The 14,126-nt window shown below is 43.4% G+C and overlaps 1 protein-coding gene across 1 annotated transcript in view; it reads left to right on the plus strand.

Annotated features, from left to right (window-relative positions):
- Positions 1-496: 496 nt before the first annotated feature.
- ITGA9 (integrin subunit alpha 9) overlaps positions 497-14,126 on the plus strand; it is a 492,766-nt gene continuing 479,136 nt past the window's right edge. The window contains exon 1 of the mRNA XM_075826987.1: positions 497-860. Coding sequence (XP_075683102.1) covers positions 679-860 — 182 coding nt within the window. The 5' untranslated portion in view covers positions 497-678. The remainder of the gene's footprint in view (positions 861-14,126) is intronic.

A 14,126-nucleotide genomic window follows, 5' to 3' on the forward strand; every position in this document is an offset into this window, starting at 1 on the left:
GGCTAGGAGGGAAGGGGTTAAAAATAGTGAACTTTTAGCCAGTGACTGTGATGTCTGGAATAAAAATGATGCGTCCATGACTTTTTTTTTTAGAAGCTGGAGAGGTTCTGCGGTTCACAGACCCTAGGCTGATTTTGGAGGGGACTATATCTGTCTTGCAGTCCTTCAGGGATAACTGGTTCTTTTCAATACAGGGAGGGAGAAAAGTTGTACTAATATATCAATTTATTATTATATTAATAATACACCAGTTAAGTAAAAACTTGCTTACCCTATTACTATGATTGAACTATCATCATTTTACAATTAATGTGTTCAGATAAACATTCTCAGTTATAGACATTTATTTGGCTTCTCCATGTTGCTTTTCTGATTTTCTATTCTGTCAATAAAATGCGTTGCCTACTGGTACTGTGCACTACCCCATATTGTACACTAGATGTCGCCCGTGCGCTGCCACCGCTATAATTGCAGGCCGAACATTTCGCAGAGTTCTTCACTCATCCACTCCCTCACAGGACGGACCATAGTGTGATCTGTAGTATTGGTGTGAGGAGTCCGGTGAGCAGTTACCCCTTTGCCGCAACTCTACCCCCTGGAGACTTTACTTTGTTGGCATCAGTGCCCCGGAAGCGCGGAGTTGGGTAAAGCTCAGCAGTTTGGATCTGACACGGGACGATGGCTGCAGGACCCTGGTGCACGGCTCGCTGGAGTCTCTATGAAGTGCTGCTCGGGCTGCTGTCCCTCAGTTTGGTGTGTGCTTACAATATCGATTTGGATCACCCTGTGCTCTTCCAAGGTCCCAATGGCTCCTTCTTTGGCTATGCGGTTCTGGAGCATCACCATGATGACACAAGATGGTAAGCTCGTGGGGTCACTGGGTCACACAGTACAGAGATGCTCCCCCATTACTATGTAGCTAGCTGCTGTGACACATCCCATACTACTGCACATCTATACCAGTGCACACTTCTATAGTGACACTTTCTGAAAACCTTCTCTCATGTGCCTTTCACATGTCCCCTTTTATAGTTGACAAACATGGCGCTAAGAGCGTGAAAAATGGTGTTAAGAAATATAGAGCACCTCATGAAATGAAACCCCTTAGTACATTTCATATAGTAATTATGCTTCTCCAATATGACTGTTGGTGGGGATCACTGGGATATTTCCGTTACTCCTTCTTACTCCTGGATTGGACACTCAGATACTCTTCTTGTCAAACTGAAATATCAATAAATGCCATGCTATTCAATATCGCTAATCAATGACTACACTGTTAACGTTGAGGGATGTCTGTGAATAAAGTTAATTGAAATGTGCATATGGTGCTCAGGAGCAGAACTCTGTGACTGGGGCTTCAGGACAGCAATGTTTGTTGACATTCTGAGCATGGCATGGCTACATAGTGGTGTCATGGTGGCAGTGGTGCTCAGGGTCTACTCTTAGGGACCAAACTAATGAACAATATAAATGATATTCAGTTCACGTTTAAATGAACTTTATTTATATAAAGCTGGAGAGCCCCTTTATTGTATTTTAAGAAGGTCCCTTTTCTGCATACATTATGATGGATGGTATGAGCTGGTCAGTAACACATGATTTCATGCCATCTATGTGCGGCATCCCTTCTGGTAGTGTCTTGTGCGGACGTAAGGCAGGATAATAAGGAGTTGATCTGTTATCTGATTTCCTTCCTCTGCTCAGCAGGGTCGGTCGCTGCGCTCCAGAAGCTGTGGGAGTTTTTCTTCCAGTTGGTCCTTGTTTCATTTCGGAGACTTTTTTCTATAGAATGTTCTTTATTAGCGCTGGGTGTGGGAAAACCTCTCATCATAAGGAAGCTCTTAGTGTGACTGCAGTAAAAATGTGGCCAACATATAAGGAGGTGACAAGATCAAACCCCCCTCCTGGTGCTGATACCACTGGAGATTGTGCCTGCGTAAACCAAACGATGACAATAATATTCAGGGGATCCACCACTCCCCCAATTATTGTCATTACAGAATATGGAAAAAGCAGGCAGCAGGGGCTGGGTTTCTCTATACTGACCGTGCCCTCTGCCTGGCACAGGGGCACAGAACTTCAGGGGGAGGTTGGCAACTGGACCTGGCTCTGTGGTGCTGAGATATGTTTATTAACAACCACATGGCACCCAGAATCATGTAACTTTGAATACATAAAAAAAATGTCTTTGCTTAGAATTAGAGTAAAAGTTTTGTAAAATAGTGAAACTAATTTTGCCTTTATAAAACCCCTTGTCCTTGAGAAAGTCAGCGTGCACAGATGCCGTCAGTTCTCCGGACCGCTCTTTAGAGTGGCTTTGTAGTCTGGATATTAGTTGTTTATTAGCAATTCCATAATATAATGGTACTATTGGAATAGGCCCCTTTGTAACTGGAATTGTTTCTAACAATAATTCTACAGAACTATTGGGAATTCAGCTTCTGCCATTTCTGTCAGCAGAACAGGGACACCATTTACGGCAGCCTGTATTATGTACGTGGCCTGCTCACAGGGACTGTCGGGATGCTTACCATTATAACGGTTCTTTAAATGGTACCTGAAAGACAGTGGTGGGAAATGCCACTAGAGGCAGTGGCCTAGATAGGGGTTGTAGCGGTCACAATTGGGACTGGGCCCTAAAGCCCCCCCAACCACCACCACATGCAGCCACTGTTACTGTAGTAAATAGTATCTATGTAATAAACTACACTGGTCCCTGTTACTACAGTAATAGTATACTTACCCTCCCCGCTTCTTCGAGTCGGGTCCGGACGCAGCGCGGGTCCTGTCACCTTTTAGTGTCACAACGTCATGACGCTGAATGGCAACAGGACCTGCGGTACCGAAGATGACATGGCTCAGGAACAAGTAGGGTGAGTATAAGAATACTTTCTGATGGGCCCTGTATCTTAGCCTTTCATTTGTGATACAGTCTGCTGGGCCTATTATTCAATCCTATAATTTGTGATACTGTCTGCTGGGCACTGTATCTAAGCTTTGCCTATGTGATACACTCCGCTGGTCCCTGTATCTAAGCCTACCATGTGTGAGTCTGTCTGCTGGGCCCTGTATCTAAGCCTTTTATTTGTGATACAGTCTGCTGGGCCTATTATCCAAGCCTATAATTTGTGATACTGTCTGCTGGGCACTGCATCTAAACCTTGCCTATGTGATACACTCCGCTGGGCCCTGTATCTAAGCCTACCATGTGTGATGCTGCCTGCTGGACCCTGTATCTAAATCTAAGCCTATCATGTGTGATACCGTCTGCTGGGCCCTGTATCTAAGCCTTTCATTTGTGACACAGTCTGCTTGGCCCTATACCTAATCCTATCATGTGTGATACTGTCTTCTGAGCAGCTGTATCTAATGCTATCCAGTGGCAAGGCTATAGGGGTAGTCCTATAGCTATGCTGTCTCTGATATTTTTATATATATACATTTTGAGGGGGCAAAACATATGTCTTAGGGCTTGTGCCCCTGATGTCTTAAGACCTTTGCAACGCCCCTGGCTGTTGGTGCTGCATTGATGGGTCACTAAAGAGACCCAGTCGTCGGCAATGAAGAGAATTTGGGGGGGGGGGCAAGAAGAACTTTTGCATCGGGACCCATAAGCCTTTATTTACACCCCTGACTACAGGAAATTTCAATTCAACCCTAAGGTATCATAGTGACAGCTGTATTACAGCTCAAGTACCGAAATGTACGGAGACATAATACTGCACCCATAGCCGTCTATGGTACCATGCTGTCCTTGTGCCCTTCAATTTGAAAATCACGCCATGTTCCATCGGATGCTTTATTGCGAACATATACTCCCCAAGAAGCATAGCTTGTAAGGGAGAATACCTCCAGAATATGATGCTGTACAGAGGCACCATAGAATGAGACATGGAGTGCCTATGATGCCGTAGTATGAAATGGAAGTTACTGTATGTGCCTCTATACAGGTTCCGTATCATTGGAATCACTATCACCTGTCTCACAGCTAACATCACTGTCCATTGCATCCAGTATGACAAAAGAAGTATTTCATCAAATATAATCATTTTCCCAAAATCCTCACACCAATGGCCTTTCTATTTGTTTGCATAGGTTGCATAGGCTTTTAGACACAGCCACCAGCGGAACTGTGCACCACTGGCCCGTCTGACGGCTATGGGCATGCGCTGTAGGATGAAGCAACTCGGGAAACCTAGTAGTAGCTTGCTATATATATATATATATATATACACGCATTTTCAAAAATAGGCTCCAAGTTAAGCACTCCAAGATAAGATAAATGTGAAAAAAAGAGCTCCTTTATTAGCCCTTGTGCAATGTTTCGGCTCCACACACTAGAGGGCTAATAAAGGAGCTCTTATTTTTCACATTTATCTTGGAGTGCTGCCTATTTTTGAAAATGTGTATCCAGAAGGGACGAAGGTCGGGTCCCTAGGGTGTGCACCCGATTTTTACCATACACTGGTGCTGCTGGACTGGAGGCCACCGGAGCAGCTGATAGGTGTGGGGTCCGGGTGTCGAAACCTCTACAGATCATGTACTGATGACCGATCCGGTCCGCCAGTGGACAACCTCTTTTAGTGTCTAAAAACTCTACATTCTTTCACTGCTTGCTGAAATTCTGTAAATGTTGTGAATGAGTTGTCATGCTTGTGTCTTGGAATCTAGTGGTATGTTCACCTGTAACAGATTTGTTGCTGAATTTCTGTGACTGATATTCCATTCTATACATGTGAATGGGGTTGTTCCTACAGCTTGTATATAGATTTCTGCAAGAAATCTTAAAATCGACCCTAATTCTACTCAAAACTCGAAATGCTCACCAATGCAGTTAACCCCGATATCTTCTGCTCCTGCCTCCCACTGCCCCCTACAAGGATCCAGGACACTGACACTCTTCTTTCCAGCGGGTGATCTCAGTGTAAGGGCCTGGTAGATTTCTATCTTTGTGGGACAATTTTATAGAATATACTTTTCATATTGTGGCATCTTGCCAGGGAACTTGAATCACAGAGGAAAGCTGCAGTCAAACTGTGATGTAGAACCTGCATTCCAGCATTTAACGTGTCCCCATCATGACTGCAATTCTATCTGGACTGGTATGTGTTCACATGAATTAGTCATGTCTTGACTGCTTGCTTTGGACGCAGTTATTGAATATAAGAATGGCCAAAATTCATGGTTAACTATAACTATATAAACTAAACTAAACTGTCTCTGGCCCAGGCCTGGCCCGCTCTCAAATATAACATGGCCTGGCTGGATGGATCATTAAATAATCTTCATTACTGCATGTACAAGGTCCCATTTGGGACTTTAGTTCCTTTACACTTTCCATCCCTGAGTATGTGAATGGCCAGTGTGCATGGTTAAGTACCGAGCAAGGAAAAAGCAGGCAGCAGTGTCTGGGCTTGTGTGTGGTTTACATATGGTCTGTGTCAACCGACTCCTTATAAAATCCCTGCATACACATGTGAAATAAACATGTAGTCCAGAATTACAAAACTCTATATGAGGACTTTATTAAGACTGGCGTTTCATACACCAGTTTTAAACTGAACTGTGCCAGAGTAAAATGTTCCAAATTTATTAAGATGCGCACGCCTCCTTATAAATTAGGTGCATCTTTGCCTGTTCATGAGCCAAATAATCAAATCTTCGCCTGCTATAGACAAGTGTAGATTTGCTCTATAATTTACATCAATTTCTGGCATAAAGTTTAGCAAAACTTCCAGTCCATGGAGACCACGCCCCCTCCCACTAAACTACCGCCTACTTTTGAAAGTTGTGAGAGTAAGTGTAAGTCTGCATAGGGGTACATTTCTTACCATGTTTTACTGGATTTGCTCACTGGGGCTGTATAAGCTCAAATATTACTTTTCTTGGCAAGCTGTGGAGGAACTCGACTGCGCTATTGATTCCATCAAAAAAACAGAAACCTTACGGAACGGAGACAACGGAGTTTGCCCTTCCGTTGATGAGTTCCTCTGACGGAAAGCTCTGATGGAACTCATCAACAGAAAGCGAACACTGATGTGAACAAGCCTTAACCCCTTTAATACATACCCTAGACCGGAACCCCTAATACAGACCCCCAAAATAAATACAGACCACAGACCAGACCCACTAAATAAAAATCCCAGACCAGACTGTGCAGTTCTTTCTTCGATCTTGTAGCTTTTAATAGACAGACAGGTATTTTTAACCTCTTCGTTCAAAACCACGTAACTGTATGTTGCGATTGTTAGTGCTTTACCGCAGTCCCTCGTACAGCTATGTTCATGGGATGGCCGGGCACAGGAGCTGAACCCGTGCCACCTACAGTGGGTAAATGGTATAATATTTAGCCGACATCCCACTGCAACAACTGAGATCGGAGTTACCGCCGATGCCAGACTTTAACCCCTCAGATTCAGTAGCAACTGTGGCACCCTGCGAGCGATCGCGGGGTGCCAAATGGCAACCAGGAAGTCTAACAATGGCCTCCCGTTCTGCCATGTATTGAAGCCTATTAGTACCTTAGGACCCAAAAAGGCTACCTGTCAGAGAATTGACAATTACAATACACTGCACATACATTAGCAGTGTATTGTACAGGCGATCAGAAGATCATACCTTCAAATTCCCTTAGTGGGACTAAAAAAATAAATAAAAAAAGTATACTTTTTTTTTTTTTTTTTTTTAAATAAAACTTTTATGCAATAAAATTAATAACTGCCTTTTTTCATGATCAAGTCCCTTATAATTGGGAAAAAATGAAAAAACACTGTAAATAATTGGTATAGCCACATTCTTAACGACCTGAACTATAAAAATATGTTATTTATCCCGCACGGTAAATGTCATAAAAAAACAACCTATTTAATAATAATTGTGTAAAAGTACTACATTTGGTATCACTGTAATCGTATTAACCCGCAGAATAAAGCTAACAAGTTATTTATACGCCACAATGAACGCCGTAAGATAAGAATAAAAAACAGTGCTAGAATTTCTGCTTTTTTGGTCTCCTTGCCTCCTCAAAAATTGAATAAAAGGTGATAAAAAAAATTGCATGTACCCTAAAATCGTACCAATAAAAACTACAGCTTGTCCTGCAAACAACAAGCCCTTACACAGCTTTATCAACGGAAAAATATAACTCTCGGAACACAATGATACAAAATGATGTCCCAGACTAATTTATATGTCCAGAAGTTCTTCATCTAAAACTCCACTGGTAGACCCTGTAAATGCAGCGGAAACGATGACATTTTGGGGTCTTCTGCTACATATGGGGCTAATAAAGAAGTCAAAGATTAGGCAATGCTGGAGTGCAGATATTTTGTACAATACCACGGACTCCCTTTTAGGGATGTCACGATACCAGAATTTGGACTTCAATACCGATACTTTGTGTAGTATTGCGATTTCAGCAGTAATAATAAAAAAAAAAGTTCTTCATTTTCTGATGTGAAGCGCGTGGTGTGATGAATTTTGAATGTGTCTCACATTGAGGGTATGTTGGCGTAATTCGGGCGTTGTGAATTACGCCTGAAAAAACGCCCTTAATACACCTACAAACATCTGCCCACTGCTTGCAATGGGAATTACGATGTTCTGTTCCCACGAGCCTTTATTTTATGCGTCGCTGTCAAACTACGGTGCGTAAAATGACGACTCGTCAAAAGAAGTGCAGGACACTTCTTGGGACGTTTTTGGAGGCGTTTTTGATTGACTCCATTGGAAAACAGCTCCAAAAACAGCCGTAAAAAACGCAGCGAAAAACGCGAGTTGTTAAAAAACGTCTGAAAATCAGGAGCTGTTTTCGCCTGAAAACAGCTCCGTATTTTCAGACGATTCTGGTCACTGCGTGTGAACATACCCTAATAGTAATTAATGTTTCTCAGTCATAATTGGTTAATGTGTAAAGTACATGGGGTTCATTACTATTAATGTGAGGCACATGGAGGTTAAATTCATCACACCACGCGCCTCACATTAATAAGTGAAAGAAAGAAGTTTTTTTTTTTTTTTTTTACAGCGTACACATCATAAATGACGCAAAAAAATTTGTTGTGCGGGTTATTGCGGACGCGCCAATACCGAATATGTGTATATTTCATGTATTGAGACTTATTGTAATGTTTATTGTAAAAAAGGTGTATGTGTATTTTTTTTATTTAACATTACTTTGTTTTTACTTTATTTTCAAACTTTAATGTACTGGCATACTGGAATTCCTGTGACGCCATCCAAGGGGCATCCCCGCTTCTCATTTTCCTCTTGAATGCTACGGTGGCGGTCAGCTTTTAATCGCAGCATTCAGGAGAATAGCGGCGGAGATGAGAGGTTTCTCTGAATTCTGCCGTTATAGAGCGGGGCTGTGGCTCTGTAATACAGCCATTTCCCCACTCCTGACATAAAGTGTTCACACGGTCAGGTCATTTCGAATACCTCGTCATGCCCTTTGGGTTGTGTAAGGCTCCCGTGGTCTTCCAGAATTTCATAAATGAGATTTTAAGAGACTACCTGGGGGTATTTCTTGTAGTGTGCCATGATGACATACTTGTGTTTTCCAAGGACTGGTCCTCCCACATTGAGCATGTCAGGAAGGTGCTCCAGGCCCTTCGGGAAAACAAACTCTTTGCTAAATTCGAAAAATGTGTGTTTGGGGTACAGGAGATACCATTTTTGGGTCAAATCCTCACTCCTAATTAATTCCGCATGGACCTTGCCAAGGTTCAGGCTGTGGCTGAATGGGTCCAACCTGCCTCCCTGAAGGCGTTACAGTGCTTCCTGGGGTTTGCTAATTATTACAGGAGATTTATTGCTAACTTCTCGGTCATCGCTAAGCCTCTTACGGATCTCACTCGTAAAGCTGCTGATCTCCTCCACTGGCCTCCGGAGGCGGTCCAGGCTTTTGAGATCCTTAAGAAGTGCTTTATCTCGACCCCTGTGCTGGTTCAGTATAACCAAATGGAGCCATTCATCGTGGAGGTTGACGCCTCCGAGGTGGGAGTGGATGCTGTCTATTCCCAGGGTACCAGGTCCCTCACCCATCTCCGTCCCTGTGCCTACTTCTCCAGGAAGTTCTCGCCCACTGAGAGTAACTATGACGTGGGCAACCGCAAACTCTTAGCCATTAAATGGGCATTTGAAGAGTGGCGCCACTTCTTGGAGGCGGCTAGGCACCAGGTAACTGTCCTTACCGACCACAAGAATCTGGTTTTCCTAGAATCTGCCCGGAGGCTAAACCCGAGACAATCTCGATGGGCGTTGTTTTTTTACTAGATTCAATTTTGTGGTCACCTATAGGGCTGGGTCTTAAAATATTAAAGCTGATGCACTGTCGCGTAGCTTCATGGCCAGCCCTCCTTCGGAGGAAGATCCTGCTTGTGTTTTTCCCCCAATTATAGTCTGTTGATTCTGACTTAGTCTCCGAAATTGCAGCTGATCAAGGTTCAGCTCCCGGGAACCTTCCTGAGAACAAGCTGTTTGTTCCCCTGCAATTCCGGCTAAGGGTACTCAGGGAAAATCATGACCCTGCACTATCTGGCCACCCAGGCATCCTGGGTACCAAGCACCTCATTGCTAGAAACTATTGGTGGCCCGGGTTGCCTAAAGACGTTAAGGCCTACGTCGCCTCTTGTGAAATTTGTGCTAGGTCCAAGACTCCCAGGTCCCGACCAGCGGGCTTACTATGTTCTTTGCCCATTCCCCAGAGACCTTGGACCCATATCTCCATGGATTTTATCACCGATCTGCCTCCATCTCAAGGCAAGTCGGTGGTGTGGGTTCTAGTAGACCGCTTCAGTAAGATGTGCCACTTTGTGCCCCTCAAGAAACTACCCAATGCCAAGACGTTAGCTACCTTGTTTGTCAAACACATCCTGCGTCTCCATGGGGTTCCTGTCAATATTGTTTCTGACAGAGGGGTACAATTTGTTTCATTGTTTTGGAGAGCTTTCTGTAAAAAGTTGGAGATTGATCTGTCCTTCTCCTCGGCCTTCCATCCTGAAACTAATGGCCAAACTGAGAAGACTAATCAGTCTCTAGAACAATATTTAAGGTGTTTTATCTCCGACTGTCAATATGATTGGGTTTCCTTCATTCCCCCTCGCCGAATTTTCCCTTAATAACCGGGTCAGTAACTCGTCAGGGGTTTTTCTGTAATTTTGGGTTTAATCCACGGTTCTCCTCTGTTTCACCTGGTGGTTCCAACAATCCCGAGGTAGATGTAGTTCATCGGGAACTGTGCACAGTCTGGGCCCAGGTTCAGAAGAGCCTAGAGGCGTCCCAGAGCATACAAAAGACTCAGGCAGATAGAAGACGTTCTGCTAACCCCTTGTTTGTGGTCGGGGATCTGGTGTGGCTATCTTCAAAAAATTTGCGTCTTAAAGTTCCGTCCAAAAAATTTGCTCCCTGGTATATAGGGCTGTACAAGGTCATTGAGGTCCTTAACCCTGTCTCCTTCTGGCTGGAGTTACCCCCGTCTTTTCAAATACACAACGTGTTTCATGCCTCCCTTCTGAAACGCTGCTCCCCGTCCTTGGCTATCTCGAGGAAACCTCCGGTCCCTGTTCTCACCCCTGAAGGGGTATAATTCGAGATGGCCAATATTGTGGATAGCAGGATGGTCCAAGGCTCCCGGACTACGGTACCCGCCCGGGATGTTCACACTGGGGTATTGATCAGGAGGTTCCATCTTCGATTTCCCAATAAGCCAGGTCCACCTAGGAAGGGTCCAGTGGCCCCTCATAAAAGGGGGGGTACTGTAAAGGATCTGCCAGACACAGCTTCTGTGTCGACGCTCGTGATTAATCAGTCTCCATCTGCTCCTAGGTCTGATAGAGTGACTCGATCTTCTACCACTCAGGCTGGTAGGCTGAGGAGTGGGAGAACCTATCACAGCCTGGCCAGACGGAGCTAGCTACCGCCCTCTGTCTATTTATACGTTCATTTCCTGCTCCTCCTTTGCCTGTGATTCTGCCTGTTTCCTGGCTCTGCTGCTGCTGCTTGTACTATTGTACTATTGCTCTGCGTTTGGTACCTCTAACACTCCTGGTTTGACTCGGCTTGTTCACTACTCTTGTTGCTGACGGTGTTGCCGTGGGCAACTGCCCCATTTCCCTTAGCTTCTGTGTACCCTTGTCTGTTTATCTGTCGTGCACTTATTGAGTGTAGGGACCGTCGCCCAGTTGTACGCCGTCGCCTAGGACGGGCCATGCAAGTAGGCAGGGACTGAGTGGCGGGTAGATTAGGGCTCACCTGTCTGTCTCCCTACCCCGACATTACAGGAGGCTTCCGGAGTTTATTATAATAGGAGCTTTGTGGGAGAGGCTTCCGGCTTTTATTATAATAGGAGCTTTGTGGCGAGGCTTCCAGAGTTTATTATAATAGGAGCTTTGTGGGAGAGGTTTCCGGAGTTTATTATAATAGGAGCTTTGTGGGAGAGGTTTCTGGCGTTTATTATAATAGGAGTTTATGGGAGAGGCTTCAGGCGTTTATTATAACAGGAGATTTGTGGGAGAAGTTTCCGGCGTTTATTATAATAGGAGCTTTGTGGGAGAGGTTTTCCGGCATTTATTATTATAGGAGCTTTGTGGGAGAGGTTTCCGGCGTTTATTATAATAGGAGCTTTGTGGGCGAGGTTTCCGGCGTTTATTATAATAGGAGCTTTGTGGCGAGGCTTCCAGAGTTTATTATAATAGGAGCTTTGTTGGAGAGGTTTCCGGCATTTATTATCATAGGAGCTTTGTGGGTGAGGTTTCCGGTGTTTATTATAACAGGAGCTTTGTGAGAGAGGCTTCTAGCGTTTATTAGAAGCGTTTTGTGGGATTGGCTTCTAGGGTTTATTAGAAGCGTTTTGTTGGAGAAGCTTCCATCGTTTATTATTAAAATAGGAGCTTTGTGGGAAAGGCTCCCGACATATATTGTATTAGGAGCTTTTTGTGAGAGATTTCCGTTTTTTTTTATAGAAGGAGCTTTGTGGGAAAGGCTCCTTGCATTTATTATAAAAGGAGCTTAGTGGAAAGATCTACCCCTTGATATGGCCCTGGCTGAAAGGGATGTAAGGGCTTAGGGTATATTCACACGGCTTATTTTCAGGCTGATTTTGGAGCAGAAAAACCTTGTTCTATGCTCCAAAATACACTTGAAATAAGCTTGCTAACAGTTTACCATTGATTTCCCACTGTGCTCTCCACATGAGGTGTATTTTTACGCTGCTGAATTAAAAAATGTCTCGTAAAAAGAAGCCTCGTAAAAAGTAGCATGTCCTTATTTGAGGTATTTTTTAAGCTGATTTTCCATTGGTACTATGAAAAACGCCTAATCAAAAGTCTCAAAAGGAGCTCTAAATGGAAAAAAAAGCTTCATTTTCAGATTCAAAAACCGCCTTGAAATCAGAGGCTATTTTCCCTTGAAAAAAGCTCCATATTTTTCAGCCACTTCTTTTTGTATGTGTGAACATATCCTCATTAGAGTCAAGGGCAGCATTTGAAGCCCCTACAAGATGTCAGGTTTATCACCACTGCCCTGAGCTCTGGTTTGTTTCCCTGGTTGAGGGAGTTCTCTGATATACCTATTTACTATCAAAAATTGTTGCATGATGTGCGAATCGGCAAAGCCAGAGCAAGAAGGAGCCAAAAGAGATCACGGCTAAAGTTCATCCCGCTTTACCGAAGGCTGTTGGCTACAGAGCCCTGCACAATTTCGACTTCGAGGGAGTCAAGCCACTGCTTCAACATGTGCTTAGATGATATTATAGAGGAAGGTAGAAAAAACACAAAGCGCACAATAGTGCATGACACTGTGAAAGTACACGTGTGAACAAGGTGTTAGATAGTGCTCACCTAGTGCAGTTATGCTGGGAGCATAACATCCAGTGTAGTAGATTCCAGACAGATAGCCTCCACGATGTATTGGTGGCAGGATCCAATTGCAGCATAGAACCCGATTTGAGAACTTGGAAAGCAAAGTCTCAATAATGAATGGAGGAATGAAAGCAAAAAAGCAAAATACGGGCGTTTTCCATGCGCTACTGATCAGTATGGTTGCCCATACACGTAAAACCAAATTCCTCAAAGGTACCAATGTGGTCGGTATTATAGGGATTTTATTGGTACAATGGTAAATATAAAACACCAGGTGTTTTATATTTACCATTGTACCAATAAAATCCCTATAATACCGACCACATTGGTACCTTTGAGGAATTTGGTTTTACGTGTATGGGCAACCATACTGATCAGTAGCGCATGGAAAACGCCCGTATTTTGCTTTTTTGCTTTCATTCCTAGATGATATTATAGACTCTGGCAAGGTGATCATCATAGAGATGGTGATTACCTAATAATATGGATTTCTTTTTTTTTTTTGTGTCGTTTTTCTTTTGTTTTCTTGTAAAAAACTAATGCCTGTATGAGAACTTATCATTCAGTTTTATATAAAAATTTATTTTATAGACCTGCTATATTAGCAGACCATTTAGCATGTGTCAGTATAATTCTCATTAAAGTAGTGATTTTCAGACATGGAGCCAAAAATTACATACACCCACCAGATGTTTATAGACACTACACGAGTTTACAGGCTGTCTAGGGTGGGACCACTGATGAAGGGCGAAGTCTTCCTGATTTAATAAGTATTGTTATGAGTGGCATGTCACAATGCCCATTGTTGGTTGCAAGTAGAAACTTTCAATGATATATTTGACAATTCCTGCGCTTTATGTGTATGTGCATATTGCATATAATGTTCTATATAGTACTGAGTTATCCAGAATTCGAGGGAATACAGAAAGAATAAAACAATTTTTAAGAAATGTTTATAATTCAGTTTTGGAGGAGGCTAAAGTGCAGCTCCATGAACCTTGTGTTTACCACCCACGCTACCCTTCCGATCTCATTCTGGCCCTGCTATCAGGAGGGACTATTGCAGAACACAGGCTGCCATGAAAAACAATAGCTGTATTTTACCCATGGTATGGCAGGGCAGCAGTAGGAATTTCTGATTTTCTTGCACACTTGCAAACTTATTAGCTTAGTATTGTAATACATAAATTTAGTCACTAGCATGATGTGATGCGGCCGGCGCCGTAGTAATGAGAGGTGGCGCCAGCACTGAAGACATAGAAC

This window comes from Rhinoderma darwinii, chromosome 5 (genome assembly GCF_050947455.1).
Source record: "Rhinoderma darwinii isolate aRhiDar2 chromosome 5, aRhiDar2.hap1, whole genome shotgun sequence".
Taxonomy (NCBI): domain Eukaryota; kingdom Metazoa; phylum Chordata; class Amphibia; order Anura; family Rhinodermatidae; genus Rhinoderma; species Rhinoderma darwinii.